The 20,626-nt window shown below is 31.4% G+C and overlaps 3 protein-coding genes across 4 annotated transcripts; 2 read left to right on the top strand and 1 right to left on the bottom strand.

Annotated features, from left to right (window-relative positions):
- The first annotated feature begins 313 nt into the window (after positions 1 to 313).
- On the top strand, positions 314 to 9,841 carry LOC106757816 (FAD synthase). The gene is made up of 17 exons (XM_014640625.2): positions 314 to 634; positions 741 to 851; positions 1,630 to 1,675; positions 1,758 to 1,915; positions 2,092 to 2,209; positions 3,355 to 3,437; positions 5,019 to 5,078; positions 5,379 to 5,624; positions 6,094 to 6,190; positions 6,369 to 6,419; positions 6,508 to 6,588; positions 6,909 to 6,980; positions 8,246 to 8,308; positions 8,502 to 8,654; positions 9,110 to 9,167; positions 9,253 to 9,305; positions 9,388 to 9,841. The coding sequence occupies exons 2-17, from the start codon at positions 751 to 753 to the stop codon at positions 9,463 to 9,465; spliced, it is 1,518 nt and encodes a 505-aa protein (XP_014496111.1). The 5' UTR covers positions 314 to 634; positions 741 to 750; the 3' UTR covers positions 9,466 to 9,841.
- Positions 9,842 to 10,616: 775 nt separating this feature from the next.
- On the top strand, positions 10,617 to 12,223 carry LOC106757443 (thioredoxin-like 3-3). Its single transcript, XM_014640114.2, has 3 exons — positions 10,617 to 10,853; positions 10,963 to 10,988; positions 11,843 to 12,223. The coding sequence occupies exons 1-3, from the start codon at positions 10,686 to 10,688 to the stop codon at positions 12,060 to 12,062; spliced, it is 414 nt and encodes a 137-aa protein (XP_014495600.1). The 5' UTR covers positions 10,617 to 10,685; the 3' UTR covers positions 12,063 to 12,223.
- Positions 12,224 to 12,501: 278 nt separating this feature from the next.
- LOC106757909 (S-adenosylmethionine synthase 4) lies at positions 12,502 to 15,210 on the bottom strand. 2 transcript variants are annotated; one of them, XM_014640764.2, is made up of 2 exons: positions 15,061 to 15,210; positions 12,502 to 13,978 (listed from the first exon to the last, which is right to left on the bottom strand). In XM_014640764.2, exon 2 carries the CDS (start codon positions 13,974 to 13,976, stop codon positions 12,804 to 12,806), a length of 1,173 nt encoding a protein of 390 aa, XP_014496250.1. In that variant the 5' UTR covers positions 13,977 to 13,978; positions 15,061 to 15,210; the 3' UTR covers positions 12,502 to 12,803. The 2 variants fall into 2 exon arrangements, with proteins under 2 accessions (XP_014496250.1, XP_014496249.1); XM_014640763.2 differs by having other exon boundaries at positions 12,502 to 13,984; positions 15,061 to 15,209.
- Between the last annotated feature and the right edge of the window lie 5,416 nt (positions 15,211 to 20,626).

The following is a 20,626-nucleotide window of genomic DNA, read 5'->3' as shown; positions in this document are numbered from 1 at the left end:
ATTCAAACTTCTATTATTATGTCCAATTTAGAACATTAAATAAATCGTACTAAAACAATTATGGGACAATTCATCAACGCACTGGTTGCTACATTAATTTTATATTTATATATAGAATAACATTTTTCAAGTGAGTTGTGTAATGAAAATTAAAAAAAAATTATATTAGTATTTAATTACAAATTAATGTGGAGGTTTTTCTAAAATAATTTTGTTAGTGCAGTTTGAAGAAGAAAATAAAAAAATAAAAAAAATCAAAGAAAAGCCTTGGGCTATAATTGGGGAATTATCTTTGCATTTTTTGGTTTTGGCAGAAGAGTGTGACTCTGGATCCAGTTCTTAAATTTCGTGGGAGCAGCTACTACCTTTTTCCTGCGCTGCGCTGAGACAACACAACGTAGATAAGAAAGAATCCATCCATCATTGTTTCTGTTTTGTTGTTTTGTTCTATTATCTCATTCTCACATATCACATAACCAACCAACTAACAGCATTCTGCCAATTCCTCCCAAATATCTCATATCTCACTCCAATCCAACCCTTTTTGACAACGCCACAATTATTCATTCAATCACTTCTCACCCTTTTCAACTTTCTTCACTCTCGCTCCACCCCATCTCCAATTCGCTTCAAGGTATCATTTTGACGACAATCCACGTTTGCTTCTCGGAAGACATGTCCTTTTTCCTATTTTTTCGGAACCCCTTTTGTTCTGATTCTGCTTTGTTTGTTATTCTCAGGTTTTTCAACATGGAGATCGATAGAGCAATCAGAGAGTGTGACGATCGAAGACTTCAGACCAAGTACAAGAACGCCACCTATGTTGTTCAGAGAGCTTTGACTCTGTATTCGTAAGTTGTTCTTTGTCTCCTCTGAGAATGGACGTGCAATTTGTGGGATTGGTATTCTAAACCTTTGCATGAGATGGGTTTGGATTTCATGTGTGAGGGATTTGATTCTTTTGTCCCTTTTCTGTTGGTTAGTATGAATCAGAAGAGAAGAAGAGTGTTATGTGCTGTTGACTTGATTTTTGTTACTCGGGTCTCATTGCTGAATTGTTGATTTATGTTTGATCTATTTAACGAGAGTATGGGTGTATTGAATTTCCTTCCTTGATTATTATTCTCTTAGGGGCAAACTGTTTCTGAAAATGTTTCTAGGTCTGCTCACCTGAAAATGTTGCTGGAAATGTGTTATCTGGAAAGAATGATGTAAAGAGTGACAGCCTGTGGCGATTTGGTCTAAGTTACCGGTGAATACTGAGGATAGAAAACTATATACATATATATATATATATATATTTGTAACTGTATTAAAGTTTATGAAGAAAGCACGATATCTGCTCGCTGAAATTTGAAACAACTTACTGACTCTTGTAGCTTTATAGGAAGAACATTGCATTGGATGATTTCGGAATTTGGGATTTGAAATTTGATTTTTAAGGATGAGTGCATAAATCATAGAATGATGCTCCCTACATTTTGGTGTTTTGGCTACTTCATTTGCTTTAAGTCATACCTGTTTTAGATTATGAATGTAAAAAGAAAAAAAAAATGATTTTCGGTGACTATCTATCTTTTCAATGCTGATTGTCTGATGTCTATACGTACAATGTATTTCTTCCTACAGCATTGAAGAGGTTGCATTCAGCTTCAATGGAGGAAAAGATTCAACAGTATGTATTAATATTTGTTATCTTTTATTACTCATCAGAATCTATGGCTTCATTAATGATGACAGTGAGCTTTGGCATGCAGGTTTTGTTGCACATACTCAGGGCTGGCTATTTCTTGCATAAAAAGGGGCAAAATAGTGTCAATGGGGATTTCCAAGATTTTCCAATTCGAACTATATATTTCGAGAGCCCTTGTGCATTCCCAGAAATAAACTCATTTACCTATGATACTGCCGCTACGTGAGTGAAACTTCTTCCTTTGGATTTTTTTTTATATACTTCTTTAATTCGTCACTGCAGTTTAGATAATATGCTGAAGTGATATTATCCTATATTAATTTTATAGTTGTAATTTTCTAACTTGGAGAGTTGTCATCCCTTAAAGGTGGAACAATTGATGATTTTTTCTTGAACAGATATGGTTTGCAAATCGACACCATTAGCTTAGATTTCAAATCTGGTTTGGAGGCTTTGCTAAAAGAAAAGCCAATTCGGGCTATCTTTCTTGGAGTTCGAATTGGAGACCCCACTGCGGTATCCTTATTTCTTAACCATGAGACAGATTTTTGTTTTAAATTATATATCCTCTGATCTTCTATTTGTCCAAAACTCAATGCTGTTTTCTGCAAACTTGTTGAAAGCAAGATTTTATTTGAATGGTGCTTGGGGCTATGTTAAAATCCACAACTAAAAGCAATACAAAATATATGAACATCTTTCGTAAAACTGCACATTTATATAATTATTGATATATAGATGTTATAAAGGGAAAAGCTAAGCTACATACTCATTACTCTGGAAGTTGCAATCTAGCAAAGATAAAATAGCTTAAACCATCACAAGAACGATGCTTATTATACCATAAAATGGAACTTGCATTGGCTCATAACTTCTAGTGCTCCTAGAATACCTCAGCATAGTTATTAGTCTCATTAATAAATGACCATTATACATATTATGTATACTTTATGATGTGCCAATACTACAATGACTGAACAATTTTAGCATGCATTAAATATTTAAATGCTAAACCTTCAATTTTCCATGTTATAGCGAGCACAAAATCACTGGAATTTGTGCATAGAGCAAATTCAACTTAAATTTAGGTTCCTCAATTTCTGTATAGTCTTGCTTTTAGTTTGAAAATCACCAGAATTCTACCCACTAGTAATCAGAATATGGATAAATAGATCACTCTAAGTTTTGAGGAAAAGATAATTGGGGCACATGTGCAAAATCATCTTGTTTTAAAGATCTTCTAATGCATGTGAATATTGAAATTGATCAAGAAGTTCGGCAGTATACATTTTTTTTTTCATTTGAGGTTCCCTTTATTATTAGTTCTTACAAAATATATCTTTTCATATATTGGGCCAGACCTGAAAATGTTTTCAAAAGCCTAACACTAACACATTCTTGAAAAAATGTCTCAAATTTCTATTCTATACAATATTTAGATATTCGTCAAATTACTTACCACAATCTTGATTTACCACTTTTACTTCCTCAAGGTTATTCTCAAACATGTTCATTCAGAGTCAATTTTGAACAAAACGTCAAGTGTATGGCCTTAGTAAAAAGTAAAAGCTTAATATGTATGCTTGATTTCAACGAATTTATTACCATATAGTTTATAAAAAACTGTATTTTATTCTTACATGTGTGCTCCTACCTTACAGGTTGGTCAAGAACAATTCTCCCCAAGTTCACCTGGGTGGCCACCTTTCATGAGGGTGAATCCCATTTTAGATTGGTCATACAGGTTTGATTTTTTTTTCTCTGCAGTTTCTTCTTCATGCTTTTGATTTAGTAAAATTAAAACCAGCTTTTATATTTAATGCTTTTCTTTTAAACTCTTACCTGAATGACCAAGCAATATAAAGATCTGAAGGAATAGAATTCTCTTGTAAGCGCATTATTGGTTGGAGCCAACTTTGTTATAAATTATTTCATTTTGGTGTAAATTTCACACTTGGTGACAAGATCTAGGGTCAAGATCATCTCCATGGTATCCATGCTTTTGTCATACTCTCCCTGCTCGGCTCACATTGATCTTGCCTTGTCTTTCATATGCCCGAACTTAGCATGGGCTTTTGTTGGGCTCGAATATTGCCTCATGCTCCTTGCTTCATTGCAATCATTTGGTTGCATCTCCTCGTTCCATTTGTACTAGATAGGCCCAAGTACAACCTGGACTAAAATTACTATTTGCATTTGTTTCATAAAGAAAAATAAAGGAAAAGTCATACAATTAATGAGTCTGAGAAATACAAAATAAAGAAACTAATAGACTATTTTTGTGAGCAAGAATATGTTCTCTTGTTATGCTCCTAGTTATCCTCCTCGCAATGATGTGTTATTGTTCTTTTTCTTTTCTTTATCTCTGCTGCTATAACATATTTGGTAGTGTTGGATGATATGTTTATTTTTCCCTTAAACATTAGTACTAGAGACAAAGAAATATGTTTATTAGTCGTGAGCAGTTGCACTAATAGAAAGACTACCTCATTACCAAATTTATTTATACTGTTTGGCGCTTTTTTTCCTCAGTTATATAACTCAACTCTTCCCTTTTGTATACAGCCATATCAGTATTGTCCTTAGTACAAAATCTCTTACATTTATAACCTTTTGGAAATACACAGACTTTCGTATTTGGTTAGCCATGCAGATGAATAGTCAGAGAAAACTAAAAAGCCTCTTGTAAAAACTGAGGGTAGCTTGTTAAAAGAAGAAAAAGACTTTACTCTAAATGGATTTTCTTCAAAATTTAGCACACATTTAATGTTGTTTTCATTTTCTGTTTTCACTTTTAAATTACAAAACTACCACCTGTTTTGAATTTGTTGTCTATTTTCAAAGATTTGTAGAAGCTAACAAGACAAATAGTTTTTTCAATGTTTCCTGTGTAGAAATAGGTAATAATTTGAAAACAAGGTGACAATTTTGTGCTGAAAAAGTCAAACAGAAGAAGAAAACATGAAATAAACACCCAAGTGAACGGACCCTTATTTTCTGGATATAGCTCAATGACATTGTTTTATCCTTGTAGTCAATCCCATATAATGGGACAATAATTGGTTGTTGTTATAGTTTATAACTTGAAATATATTTTTCTTTTTGCTGTAATCTGAATTTTTCAAAAGGGACGATTTTCTTAGCAAGTAGCCAAATAACTTGGACATTATTTGATTTCCTTCCCTCTATTGACATATTAATTTAATAGCACTATCACTTGGAAAACGTACTGTTTTTTTTTTGCCATGATTATTTATGTTGGTGCTTTTGGAATGAGATAATGTTAATTGCTTCATTTACTTATGGTGGCTATATTTCTATACAGAGATGTGTGGGCCTTCCTTTTAACTTGCAAGGCGAACTATTGCAGCCTTTATGATCAAGGGTAATACTCAATAAATATGATGAACCTTATTGTTGGATTTTATTATGTCTACTTGCCATATTTTTCTTTTTTGTTTAATATTTCTCTCCAAAATAGGGGCCAATGGGAAAATAATTTGATGAATATCTGATAAATTTTCTTTTTCATCATTTTTGAACAATTTAAAAGGCTTCGCTAAACCTGACAGGGACATTCTAATCCTGAATTTAATCATTGGTCCGTCATGGTTGACGTTAAGTTGTAGTTGTTTGTGTATTCAGGGAATTTATGTGTGCAATTTTTTCTTTATTATTTGTGCAGTTATACTTCAATTGGTAGTATACACGACACAGTTCCCAACTCATTATTGTGCGTCAGCAACTCTTCCTACAAATTCAAACCTGCTTATTTACTTGCTGATGGAAGATTAGAGAGAGCTGGGAGGGCTAAAAGGCCATCTTATACTGGTGGACAACTTCCTGTGGATAGCAATGGTTTGACTGGCGTGGATTCACATAAAAACAGCATGCTCACAGCATCAATCATTGCTGTGGGGGATGAGATTCTGTAAGTACCTCGGTATCACATGGATAATTGGATTTTGTGGAATATATTTGGAAACTCTATCTTGTATGAAGTTGTATGCCCTATATAATTTTCCGTTGGGAGATTTCTTAATTCTATCAGACTATTTAGCCTGTTTTCAAGCTTTGGTGTGTGGATTTGCAAGCGTTTAACCTACTGTTGGTTTTCTTGATTGTGTGCAGGATGATTTGTTGTCATCTTGTTGAGCATTCTATATCCTGAAATAGAAGCTCTTCTACTAAACTTGGACAAACAGTATTCTCTTTTATGTGAATAAAGTAAACAACACCTCAAAAATTAATTTGACATTTTCAATGATCATTTGGGGAAAGAAAGGATTAAATAAATTTAAATTTTCAACATATATCATGTCATGCTGTGTAGTGAATTTTTTATGATCCTTTAACTGTATTGGTGATGTTCTCTTTCTTTACACTGTTCCATAGCTCAGGTTTGGCATTGTTGAAGATCAATTGGGCCCTTATTTGTGTAGGAAGCTTCATTCGATTGGTTGGTCTGTGTTTAAACTTTCTGTTGTGCACAACAATGTGAGTTCATTTCTGTAGAAGTCCTACATATGTTTGTATGAATTTTTCTTTGCAGACATCATCACTTAAAGGTGTTATAATGAGTCTGTTAATAATTTCCCATATGCAAACTCTAAGTCAGGAATTCTTCACCTAATATTATAATTTCATGGTTTGTGACTTGTGTCTTCTGTACCAGATAGATTCTGTAGCCGAAGAAGTTGAGCGACAAAAATCTAAAAGTGATATGGTACTATATGCCGCTTGGGAAGTTATATTCGTGAATTTCTTGATGATAAATGATGATGTAGCATATTTACCTGTCCTACTTATTGTAGGTATTTATATATGGAGGTGTAGGTCCACTGCATTCAGATGTTACCATAGCAGGCATTGCAAAAGCTTTTGGTGTTCGTTTGGTGCGTTACATCCTGCAATTGCTTTATTTTTAAATTTGAAGCTACTATAATCATTCCTTAAATTTACCGAGTCCATCAATATCTATTAGAGTTGTTGATACTTCTTATGCTAGAAGTAGTAGAAACTGCCTATCATATTTCTCTAAACAGGATTCGGTTATGGGTTCTGCTACATTGTAATTGTCATTGTATCAGAAAATGAGCAAATAACACAATCAGTTCAGATTGCATCTCAATTTTTTTGTTATCTCATCTTCAAATATTTATCATCCTCTAGGAATCCTAATATCATTGTCAATTGATGATTTGGTTTCATGTAGGCTCCTGATGAAGAATTTGAAGAGTATCTCAGGCATATAATTGGTGACCAGTGTACTGGTGACAGGAATGAGGTATGAGACTAATCCTCCTTTTCAAAACCGAGACAGTCACTCCCGACAAGTTCTTTTTTATTGGCTCAAATGCTACATTGTTAGGTCCCTCAACCACTGGTTAATTATTACTTACCAAAATAAGCTAATTATTTATCACAGGTTTAAGTTTATAATTCTACTTTATGTTGGTATGGTTGAATTAAGCGCTTGTTTGATTTCAGTTGTCTGGTAAATGGGAGGGGAGGGTGAGACGGTGTTGTTTTAGTTGTTGTACTATAAGTTAGGAATGTAACCAACGATTGCTTCTTTGGTAGGAACATTTGAACCATGACTTCATTAGTATGATTTGCATGCTCATGTGTATATAAAATGGCAAGACCATTAACTTTTTAAGGTCTAATTTTTAAGGCCTCAGTCTAGAGCAAGTCTATGAGGGCTGTTCATAGTTTCAGGCATGTATTTTAGAAATTCCTTTGTTGTGCTTTGCTTTATATGAGTGGGGTGGGAGGAAGCAATGAGAATACACTAAAAGGTTGTACATAAGATTAAGAAGGAGAAAATATATTTTTGGAGGGCTTAAAAGACCCCTACAATGATCTTCTATTTATAGTGGAAGTCTGATACAATGGGAAGATGAAAGATCAAAAGACTGTCCTAGACTCCTAAGTATAGAACTATGTACAATTTGTTGGAAGTCCTCTGTTGACTAGATAAGGTCAATTTATAATATGAGTACAAACCTTACTTTACAAACCAGTTTTGTAGAGTTGAATTAGGTTTAAAGTCCACTTCTTAACATGGTATCAGAATCATGGTTTAGAGTCTATCCTATTGAAATTTGTTGTTTATTTGGCATATATTGGATCATCCATTAATATCTAGTCTCATGCATGAGATGTATATATCTTAGTGTGAAGGAGATGTGTTGAAAGTCTCATATCGATTAGAGATAAAGCTACTTTATAGTATATATGTGGATGCAAACCTTACTTTAGAAACTAGTTTTGTAAAGTTGAGTTAGACTTAAAATCTACTTGTTAAAACAACTTATAGATTGCACTAGACTCCTGGATACAAACATAGGTACAACAAGAAATGGTTCCTAATACACTACTTCCTACCTAGCTTTTAATACTTATTCCAACAGATCTAAAGGTATAGCCATATATATTTTGATTGCTATATTTCCAAGGATGCTTTTCATATTGCGCATATTATACTGTCATGATGTTTTTAGTATGTAGTTCATTCATACTGATTTTTCCTTGCCTTTCATCTTTCAGATGGCTCAATTGCCTGAGGGCATAACTGAATTATGGCATCATGACAAATTGTCTGTGCCCTTGGTATGTTTTCAGAAGATCTTTAGTGAAAATTGTTTCCTTATGTCATTCACCAGAAGTTTACTTTCACATTAAGGAAGAACAGAAGGAAAAATTTTGTAGTTCGCTCAATTGTGACCAGCTCCTATATTGTCTATGATGAAAATGTTGAAGTAATACTGGTTTCGATTGTTAGAGATAATTAATTTTTTTGCAGATCAAGTGCCAAAATGTAATAATTCTTAGTGCAACAAATGTTTCGGAGCTGGAAAAGCAGTGGGACTGTTGGATTGAATTAGCAAAATCTAGTGACCTACTAGCATTGCTGGAACCATATGTATCAAAGCACGCGGCAACCAATTTGTCAGATGTATGTACTCGTACTAACTTTCATATATAATGATGCATCCGCATGATTTCCTTCCCTTGTGCTTCGAAGATTATTTGGAACTTTGTTTTTATTTTCCGTGTGTTGGACACAATTACTACCTTCGTTTATATTTCAGTTATAACATGTGTTCTGCAGTCTTTACCTATGCTGTGAGACTCATCATTATGTATAAAATCCTTTTTTTACTTTTTGTGTTGATTGGCCTATGTAAACGCAAGTACGTAACATTCCATTTTGCTTCCTTGTAATAAAAAGATCAGAGGTGCAATTGACGTGTACTCAAATATAATTGATGAAATTCTTAAGTAATGGTAGCATAAGACAATTTATTCTGATGAGAGTATGCAGCATCTATGCTGCGTTTGTCTTCATTCTCTGCTATTTTTCTTTTCACTGAGCTCATCTGATTTTACGTTGGGACATCTAAACTGCAGGTTGAAATTGCTCAACCTCTGTCAAAGCTTTGCCTTGAATTTCCTGATCTTTATATTGGTATGAAGTTTATAAGTTATCGTGACGTTTACCAGTTGACTTATTATCTATCTATATTTTTTATTGTCTTCTTTGTAACATCTAGGTTGTTACCGCAAAGCCAGATATGGATCTCTTATTGTTAGCTTCAAAGGAAAGGTAGAACGAAACTTCCCTTTCTAGTATCTGTTCTAAGAAAACATGTTTGCCTGTATATTTACCAGTTGTAAATTTATGACAGGACCTAGCACGCATTGATTCAGCTATAACAGCATTGCACAAGAAGTTTCAACCTGGTGCATTCATTGAGATGAACTAAGATGATATTGTAAATCATATGCTTCATATCTTTTGGATGCCAACAGAATGAAAACCTTTCATGGGATTGAACTTATCATTCTGATATTACTAAGATGCATTGGGATACAGATGGAGCGGGAAGAAAATCAAGGGTGCTGCTGTGTTGGTAGAAGAAAGAACAATGGTACAAGCAGGTGGCTGGAGATTCAATTCTATTGCCATTCGCAGCACTTTTAACTTCTTCATGGGGGCATGGACAACCTATTGATTATTGTAGAATTGTTATTAAATTATCTCAACTTGCAGCACCAGCTTTTACAAATATAAAGTTTTCTTCATTGAGAATCCAGCAATTAAACCTTTAAATTAGCAGCACGAATTGCGTATTCCTGATTTTTATACTGATTTAAACTATACTTTCTCTATAGTTAGCTAGAAGTAAACCATCTGGTTTATGAACCATTTTGCCAATTATTTTAACCATTCAACAGAGGCATAATTTCCCCAATGCAACAGCGTATATTTATTGGGAAACTCATCATACACTTTTTGAACCTTTTTTTTTTCCTCGGACCAATTCTAGTGTTGTTCAGCAGTTAAAATCCTAAGGAGTTGTTTTATATCCTCTCTTTGTGGATGAACATGATATCATTAATATTTGATAAACCCTGCCATGCCAATCGATGTTAATATTAAATTGACGGAAAGATCACATTAATTTTTTTAAATTAAATTGAAATTAAATTAAGAAGAAAAACTTATGGATTCAAATTGAATAATTTTTTTTTTATTTGGAAATTGTTAGTAAATAATTATAATAACTCTCACACCTCTTAGACTGACATTTTTTTTTCTCTTTACAAATTACAAAAACTATAACTGAGGAAGATTAGAATTTATTATGCAAACTATCCATCACTAGTAATTAAAATTTATTTAGTTTATCATAAATATTCATATAAATTTTTATATAAGGCAAATGACATTTTTATGTAATTTTTTTTTAACTCAAACAAACTAGATTTCTACGTTCCCATGAGAAGGAGGTGTTTGAGAAAACATTATCCAATAACTGAGAATATTATTTTTTAAAACTAAAAGAAAAATCCTTATTTAAAATTTCTAGAAATTGGTTACTTCTTCTCCTAAATACCAGAATTAACGTATTGTTAAATTTCTTGACCAATAACTTCGCGATGGTGAAATATAGATTTGGTTGGATTGGGAAAAGAAACGAGAATGGAGGGAAGCTCAACCATGGTGAGCAACCAGCATGACAAGGCAAAGAAGGGGTTGGAAGGCAGTGCCTTAGATTTACCCATCAACCGTTATGCCAATTTGAAAAGCGCTACCAGCGACGACGACTTCACCAATCTTCTCGCACTCATCAAATCCTCCAAAACCCCCGTAAGCAAAACCTCGCCCCCACTGTTAAGCCCATCGTCCCTTTTGTTTCCAATTTTAAACTTCACTGCGTAAATTTGATTCTTCTGTTCTGTCACAAAATTCATTGCAGGCTGTTATCAATTATGGCGCTTCTTGGTATGTTACTGCTTCTCCCTAATAATGTGTGGATTCTGATTGTTTTGAGCACCAGGTGTTTGATGTTGGAACTCTCAAAATCATTGGAAAATACAAACCTTGTGGTTAAAATTTTGTTTACATCATATTTGGAAGTTTGTTTTGTTTGGGTTTGGAATGATGAAATTGAACATAATACATAGCACAGGGTATGCGTTACTTGATGCAAATGCTACAAACTCTGCTTAAAAAACATGAAATGGAAAGCTTTTTATTTGATCGTGTAAAAATGCATTTTCCAATGTGTTTTTATTGCACTTCCGATGAAACTTTGTCTTTGGGGAGCGGTTACAGTCCAGGTGGCCTTACTTTATTGCAAATGTTAAGAATGCTGGCTAAGAAATTAAAAAAAAAAAAAAAACAGTTTTTTCTTTGAACGTGTAAGAATGCATGCTTCTATACTTTTTTATGCAATCCAATGAAAACTCTTTCAAGGACAGTGGTTTGGAAGATCAGTAGTTTCTTGTCTCAAGGTTGAAATCCAATGTGGTGTACTATAGTTGACACCTAATCATACCCCCTTAACATGTTTTCATTTGTTCAATCTCCATGTTTGTGTATACAGAAAAACGAATTTTGAGAGAAGTGAGTTCTTTAAATAATCTTTTGTTTTTTGAGATATTAGTTTCTGTCTTTTGTTGCAAAGTATCCTATGCACCAAAAGGAATAATTTATAGTTTTTCACCTGAAGGAAATTACAGCGGCAATTGGAGTTATAAGTGTGAATTATAAGGCTATTAACAATGCATTCAACGCCTTAATCTTTCTTCGATATAAAGGAAGCCGTTAGTGACTATTGTTTCCTGGTTTTTCAGGTGCCGCGTCTGTAGCCAAATTCTCCCAGCATTCTGCAGACTAAGCAATAATTTTCCAAAGCTTACCTTTGTGTACGCAGACATTGATGAATGCCCGGAAACAACTCAACACATTCGCTACACGCCAACCTTCCAATTTTACCGGAATGGTGAAAAGGTAGATGAGATGTATGGCACTGGAGAAGAGAGGCTCCATGATCGCCTGTGGTTGCACTCTTAACTACTCCGCGTAAGAGAAACATTATGTTTACAATTTCTCTATCTATGTAAGTAGCACTATCATCCATGAACAATTTTGTGAATCGTAGAACAAAACCTAGTTATTCTGTGTTTCCATAAGAAATTTTCTTGGCTTTAATATCTATTATAGTTCTTGCAAAATTAACTAGTTTTAACTTTAGTCTCTAGGAAAAAAAAATATATTTCTTTTTATCCCTCTTTAAGTTTAAATTTTGCTTCTATCTCAATTACCAGGAGATGCTTGTTATGTAATTGGCAAAAGTTCAATTGACTACTCCAAATAACATTTACGAGTGTTAATGGTATAACATCAAAATGAACTTTAAAATAAATATTATTTATTAAAATAAAATGAACTTTAGAGATGAAAAAACGGTGATTTTGAACTTTAGAAGGATTAAAACCAAAGGAAATTACAATGACTAAAACTAAAATTTGTTCATTATATAAAAAAATTGTTTTATAAGAACAGATTAAAACATATTTAAGGAAATCGTGGTTTTCACGAAGTAAACAATTAACTAACACCCTAGTTTACACCAAACACCCAAAAATGAAGAAAGATATCTCCCTCCCTTTTCTAGTCCAAAGTGTGAAACGTATATTCAATTAGAGATGTACGCAACGAAGCTTCTTTATTTTCCTTTAACCCAAAATCTGAAAGATGGCTACGATGATAGCCGCAAGTAGCAACGAATTCGATCGTGGGTGGCTAACTAATTTATGCATTTGGCTTGAGGATTTTCACGATCTCCCAAGTGAAATCAGGATCATCACGTCCAAAATGCCCATAAGCAGCAGTTTTCAGGTACCTGCAGTTGCCTCCTCTCATGAGATCAAGATTGATGGCAATCATTCCTGGCCTGAAGTCAAACTTCTCCTTGATCAGAGCCAAGATATCATTGTCTGGAATCTTTCCCGTTTTGTATGTGTCCACAAACACTGAAAGGGGCTCTGGGACTCCAATTGCATAAGAAACCTGCACAATACAACGTCGAGCAAGTCCTGAAGCTACCACACTCTTGGCTGCTTGCCTGACAATGTATGCGCCACTCCTATCAACCTTGGTTGGGTCCTTGCCAGAGAAGGCACCGCCGCCATGAGCACCCCAACCACCATAGGTGTCTATAATGATCTTCCTTCCAGTGAGTCCTGCATCTCCATGTGGTCCACCAATGACAAACCTACCAGAGGGGTTGAGGTGGAAGATAGTTTTGTCATCTATATATTTGGCTGGGATGACGGGTTTGATCACTTTCTCTTTTAAATCTTCAGCAATTTGCTCATTTGTGACAGTTTCATCATGCTGAGTTGAGATGAGGACTGTGTGGACCCTGATAGGGACCATGGCTCCATTATCGTTCTTGTACTCAACTGTCACTTGGGTTTTACCATCTGGCCTCAGCCAGGGACATGTTTTGTTCTTTCTCACTTCAGTGAGCTTGGCACCAAGTTTAGTAGCAAGCACATGAGTGAGTGGCATTAGCTCTGGTGTTTCGTCTGTGGCATAACCAAACATGTGGCCTTGGTCACCAGCACCAATTTCCTCTGGCTTTTTGGTCAAGTGACCATGAACTCCTTGAGCAATATCAGGACTCTGCTGCTCAATGTTGACCAGAACTTTGCAATTGTCAGCATCAAGACCAACATCCGCCGATACGAACCCAATGCCTCTGCAAGTATCTCGAACTATTTTCTCGTAGTTCACATTGGCCTTGGTTGTTATCTCACCAAACACCATAACCATGTTAGTTTTTGTACAGGTTTCACACGCCACCTTGCTGTCTGGGTCTTGCTCCAAGCATGCATCCAGGATGGCATCTGAAACCTGGTCACACAACTTGTCCGGATGCCCTTCGTTAACAGATTCTGAGGTGAAGAGGAAAGTTTCCATCTCTGGTGCTAAGAAAACAAATGGGGTTAAATCGTGTTGTCGATAGAAACTACGGAAGCAATTAAATTGACGATATCTACATATTCAATTCCATGGACCTAAAATATTGATTTTATTACAAGAATCAAGAGCTTAAATCAAATGATAAATGTTTAATTTTTTCTGCACCTATTATAACGGACATATTTACTCCCATTATACATTTGATAGACATGGACTATTAATGTAAAATTTTTATATTGTCAGCCAATTGAAAAAAAAAAAAGTCTTAAATATAACTTTTCATTAATTATAAAAGTCAATAATGTAAGATTTTTATTTATTTATTATGCAAAAAAAAAGAAAAAAATCTATCTTTTTTTCCTTTTTTGTTTAAAGTTCAGGTGCAAAGAAAATGAAATAAAAGAATATTAAATAACTTTTATTTGAAATCTGAGGATTTTATGCATTGCAATAACTGTTCTCTGGTCCGTAGTTAAATATTCAAGAAGTAAAGCTAATGGTGAGAAAAGAATGGGGTAGTTGTAGTTCTTTTCTTTTTCTAAAGAAAAATAACACATTTACGGGAATATTGCTAAAGCTACACCTGGTTGCATTATATACAAACAAATCTCAAACCACACAACAACCAATGTTTGAATTCAATAATCATTTTTATAGAATTGCCATTTTCATTGTTTTATTACTTCCTCATTCAAATCCAAACAGAGAATCACAAAGACAACAACGAACAGGAACACATGAGCCACCATAGATCTGCGAATGCTGCACTAACAACAGCAGTATCATATTACATGAATAAACAGATCCGATCAAGTCGACAACGCTAACAACCTTGCACGCATTAGCTATATATATATAAACACATGCATTTTTAAGAAAACAAATTAATGAAAATAGAACAATCAGATATAAAGCTTGAATTATCATAACAAATAATATGAAGATCTAGATCTATAGCAGGATTCAAAACAAACAAATTGTAAGACGCAGGCATTGTTTCAAGATCTGAATATTAGGAATGCTGAAAGAATGAATGAATGAAAAGTAAATTGTATGAGGTGAAAGTAAAAGAGATACATACCAATAATGCCTGGTGGTTTAAGAGAAGAAGAAGAAGAAGAAGAAGAAAGAGGAATGAGAAAGCGGAAAGGTGAATAAATTAATGATGAAGGGGCAAAGCAAAGCTTTCAGAAGTTATATGTATTTATATATGGAGAGACACGAATGACTCGCTCACATTTATCTCCTACTTTTAACTCTCATTCTTTATATGTCTTTACAATATCATCTTTTTTTAGGTTATTACTACTTCTTTCCTAATCTTATCAACGTCATTTTGTATAATATATACATGTTAATGTCATATTTAAACACTTAATCAACATTCTCTATCTCTTTGTATCACATCATAAAGTTATTATATTTAGTATCTTTTTCTTTTTAATCAATGCTGCAGTTTGAATCTTAAAAACGTTGACTGTCTAATTCTACAAATATTGATTTTATTCCCATGTCTGTGCTGATAATGGATTTGGTTCATTAGTTTTGAAATAAAATTTAATAACACTGTATTAAGTTCCAGTTGTTTATGGTAATTGATTCCTGATTGAAGTCCAGATGGAGCATGAATAGAGTGTCTCTGTATGAGAATTGGACAATTATATTCTTTTTAGAGTTAGCTTACCTGAGTCTAGTAAGATTTGATTAATTTCAGTTACAAAAAACATTATTTTTAAAATTTGTTATACTTTAGATTAATGTATTAGATTTTTCTATTTTACACTGATTTTTTTTTTCGTCAATTTCTTTTATAAAATATATACACTTAACATGATCATTAAATGCCTAACTTAGATTTTATCCTTTAGCGAAATATTTCTAATTTTTATGAATTTTACTTATGCTTCTGAATTTTTTTTTCTATTCTTTCTTTCAATTTCAAAATATAAACACATACTACTTTTTTTTTAAAAAAAAAAATTGAAATTAAGTTTAGCTCAGACTCTCAGACAAACAACACCAGAAATTTTCTTCCTGCATTACCATAAATTTCTTTCTGGACCTTATAAATTCTTCTATAGATTATGTAATCTTTAGATTCCAAAATATATAATTTGAAACACATTTTTTATTTTTATATTTTAAAACATATAATTCAAGATATAATTTTTTGAATTTCAAAATGTATTTCAGATTATACAATCTAAAATTTATTTTTTATTTTATATTATAAAATGCATAATCTAAAATATAAAAAAATATTGTTCTAAATTATATATTCCGAAATACAAAAATTTAAGAAGTTACATATTGAAATTCTAAAAATACATGAAGAAATGGCCCAACACCAACTAACAAAATGTCACAAACAAGCCCATATTGCCCAAACATTAACCGGATAATTCCTCAACAAAACCATTGGTATGCTATGATTACTCCCTGTACTATCTCATATTGCTCCATGTATTATCACATATCAAAAATATCTTCTTTTTTTTAATAAATTTCGAAATTTGTTAAAATTTTCGAAAATTCTTCAAACAGATTTTAAAATCCGTTTTCAAAAAATTCTTTAATGAATATCGAATTTCGTTAAAAGAATTTTTTCTTCAACAAATTTAGAAAAAAGTGGAATATAAGATTTTTTAAAATATAAAAAATAGTTTTAAAATATTTTAAAAATATGATAGTACAGAAACAATATGGAATGGTGCAGGAAGTGACTACTTTTCAACTTCGTTTCTCCATACCGACTACTTGAGAGGATGATGAAAATGAATAAGCGTGAGTACATCAATGGAAGGCTGGGCCTTGATTGAGTGATAAATAACTTTTTTAATTTAAAAATATGGGTTAAATATGATTTTACTCCTTGTACTTTGGAACGATTTTGGTTTTAGTCTCTGTTTTAAATTAAGGTACAATTTAGTTCTTCAACTTTAGAAAATTCTAGTTTTAGTCCTTTTTACCAAATATTTTTAATTTTATTTACTGTTTCAAACGTGTTTTTCAGTTAACATTGAAGCAAAAATGTGTTAAACAATGTAAACAATCTAAATATTATAATGAAACGTGCTTGAAACAACAAGTAAAGTTAAAAAAATTTGGTAAAAATGATTAAAACCAGAGTTTTCTAAAGTTGAAAGATTAAATTATACCTTAATTTGAAAAAGAGATTAAAACCAAAATCGCCCCAAAGTACAGGGACTACAAACATATTTAATCCTAAAAATATTAATCCTTTTAATCAATTTATTTTCATCTAAACTTCACATACATCATCCATGAAATGACCCATTTTTTTTCATTTTTAATATATTAAAAAAATAGAGAGAAGAGACATCACGAGACAAGATAAAGGAGGAAAGAGTTTAAAGGCAAGGTGACACATGAGATGAGTCGCATCACATTGAAATGTCACCACATCTACAAAGTACATAAAAATATATAATTAAAAAATAAGCATTTCCTTATTCTGTGTTAATTTTTAAAAATCAGACATTTTGTTTCCTTTACTTGAAAATGAAAACGATGATTATTGAAACACTTTTTTTTTCTTTTCAATCATGCATAAATGAAAAATAGGAAATGTTTGAATCAAACAATCATAACATAACATTTTGTACATCGATATGTTTTTCTCTAATTTTTTTTTATAGAGATTTGATTCAGGAAATAATAAAAATGATGTTATTTTGGGATTTAAAAATGAAAAACAAACATAAACAAATATTTACTTCGAAGTGTTAATAAAAATAATAATATAAAGAATCAAAAGAATGAAGATTAAGACTGAAAGATGGTTATGAAGTTGACAGGGTTTAATTAGCTTAATCTTACATAGTGTAATTAATTTGCTTACATGCTGGAAAGTTAATAAAGGTTTTAATTCTTTGTAAGCGAGTGACAGAAAATTTGGTATCTTCATAAATAGAAATAGAGGTGTTGCAAAGTTATAGATTTAACTCCATTTACAATCATATAGGTGTGGTGTAAACCAAAAGATAGGATTTACAAACTTCGTATTAGTAATTATTTTAAAGTTAAAGTTAAATATATTTTTAATCTTTAAATTTTAATATAAAATTAAAATCTATTATTATCTCAGATTTTAATATTTTCTAATTTTTAAGGAAACTAATTGAGTTAAAAAGTGTTAAGGTAAATAGTCCAAATATCAATTTAAATTAGTGTTTAACACATAAAAAAATAGTTATAATAACTATATTTATTCAATTTAAAATCCTGTTTAACACGTAAAAAAATAATTATAATAACTATATTTATTTATTTTTAAAATTTGAGAACCAAATATTTTCATTAATGAATTCTATCTATAAAATGGTATCCGAGTTTTTACTTTAGTTTAATCATGTACTGATAATTAAATTTTTGGAAAATTTATTGGTAATTAAAATTTTGACAATTCATTCCACTAGTTGTATTTTTAAAATTCATCAATAATTATTCAATAAGTTAATTAGTAATAGATATTAATTTTTTTGTCAAACCTAATGAGAAAAAAGAGAAAGAGGTAAAGGGAGAAGGAGAATAGGCAATGAAGATAATAATAATGAGATAGAAAAGGAAGAGAAAGAAAATAAGAAATCAAAAATAACGAACAAAGTGATAATAATAGTGACAACTGTGGGTGACATTGATAATAAAAGAGAAGAGGAAGAAAAAAAAAAAGAAGATGAAGATACAAGGGGAAGAGACCAAATTTTAATATTTACCAAAAAAATTAATAATAATTACTAATTATTTTCTTACAAATAACTCTGTATGAACTTAGATTGATTGCAATTATCAAAATATTTTATCGTTAGTTATTATTAACAATTTTTCTTATCTATATAAAATTTATCAATGAGTATTTTATTAAAAAAAAAATTAGTTGTGTTTTATTGACAATTTTTTGTGATTATCCAAGTACTTTTGTTATTATCAATAAATTTTGTCTTGATTTTTTATATTATAACGAAAAACAAAGTATAAAAAATAGAAAAAAAAAACATCAAATCATAATATTTACCAATAACTAAAAAGTAATTTATAATTACTAACATATTTAACAATTAATAATTACATGTGTTGCCTATAAAAAAAAATAAATGGAATGAGATAAAATTAATTTAAAAAAAATAATTATTTCAGAAATAAAGTACTAACCCCAGTTCACATGGAGACATAAGGGTGATAAATTTGAAGGTCCGTAGTTCCGTCACATCATTCTCTACCAGAAAGTAGAATCTGAATTTTATTATATTTTGGTTGCCTAACACACCTATCACTCATTCTAAAGGACACCAAATCCCATCAATGTGCCAACCACAACAAGACATTTTCTTTTTCTTTCCATTTTCTTTTCATGGTTTTATTAATTATACATTAAAAAAGAGTATACAACTTTTTTTATTATCATGTTTAAATTTATATTAAATGATATTATAAATAAAAAATTATTAGATTTTGATAATAATCGAGACCTAATATCTTAAAATTAAATAATATTTTAAATAAAAAATATTAGGTTTCAATTATAATCAAAATTAAAGCTCAGTATCTATTTATTTATATATGTTTCGGTTTTGTCCTAATTAAAACCTAAATTAAGCTTTGTGTTTTATATAAATTTTGTTGGCTTTGTTTTTGTTTACACATTAAACATGTACAATATTATATAGAACCAACACATTATATTTAATACTTAATGGATTTATCGAGACTTAATGTGGAATTTTTGAATTTCTGCTCAAATAACTCGATTTCTTGATCCACTATATACCACTTTTAATATTATATATACATAGTTTAATATTGAGAGAAGAAAATCGTGTAAAATAAAATTTTAATATTACATATAGTTTAATCACACTGAGAGAAAAGAAATCGTGCAAGTAGCAAGAGATCATAAAAAATAGTTATTTGAAATTATTTCATGCTGCTATCCCTTCATTATGTTGGTTGATCATGAGGTCGTGTTTTGTTAAACTTTAAAATAATTGATGAAAATCCAAATAAAAAAAATTAAAATATCATTTGAACACCAAACCTTAGATATGAAAGATAATTTTATTTATATATTATTCATTTTGCATACACTATCATATAAAAAAAAAAAAAAAAACTGAGGCTAAGCATAGTTTTGTTGTTGGTGTTCTAGAAGTATATATGCAGAAAGGGTCGTGGCTTTTTTTCACACCTCTAACGAGTGGTCCCCATGCAGAAGAATATTTGTAGAACACAGAACATCACAAACAACTTTTGATTTTGTCGTTCCTTTACGGATTATTTGAAGTGAAGAATCCAAGAAGAAGGAGAAAAACACCCAGAGTTTGTTCCATGGTGGAACCTACATAGACTTCTGAACCAACCTTTTCATCTTTTGCCATCTACTCATTTCTTCTTCTCTATTACAATACTTTACTATAATATCTTCCAAACACCTTTTTTTTTCCTATTATCGTCTAACTACTATTAATCCATCAAACAATAATATCACGATACACTTTTATTTGACATATAATTTTAAAATAAAGTGATGATAAAAATATAAAGTTTTGTATTTTTTTTTAAAAAAAAAATATCAAATAAATGTAAGAAAAATTAAAAGTATAAAAAAAAATCATCCTTATAGTTTTCAT

The sequence above is a fragment of the Vigna radiata genome, chromosome 3 (assembly GCF_000741045.1).
Source record: "Vigna radiata var. radiata cultivar VC1973A chromosome 3, Vradiata_ver6, whole genome shotgun sequence".
In the NCBI taxonomy this organism is placed as follows: Eukaryota; Viridiplantae; Streptophyta; class Magnoliopsida; order Fabales; family Fabaceae; genus Vigna; species Vigna radiata.
Note: the sequence above shows the minus strand (reverse complement) of the source record. Positions and strands in the feature narration are given on the sequence as shown.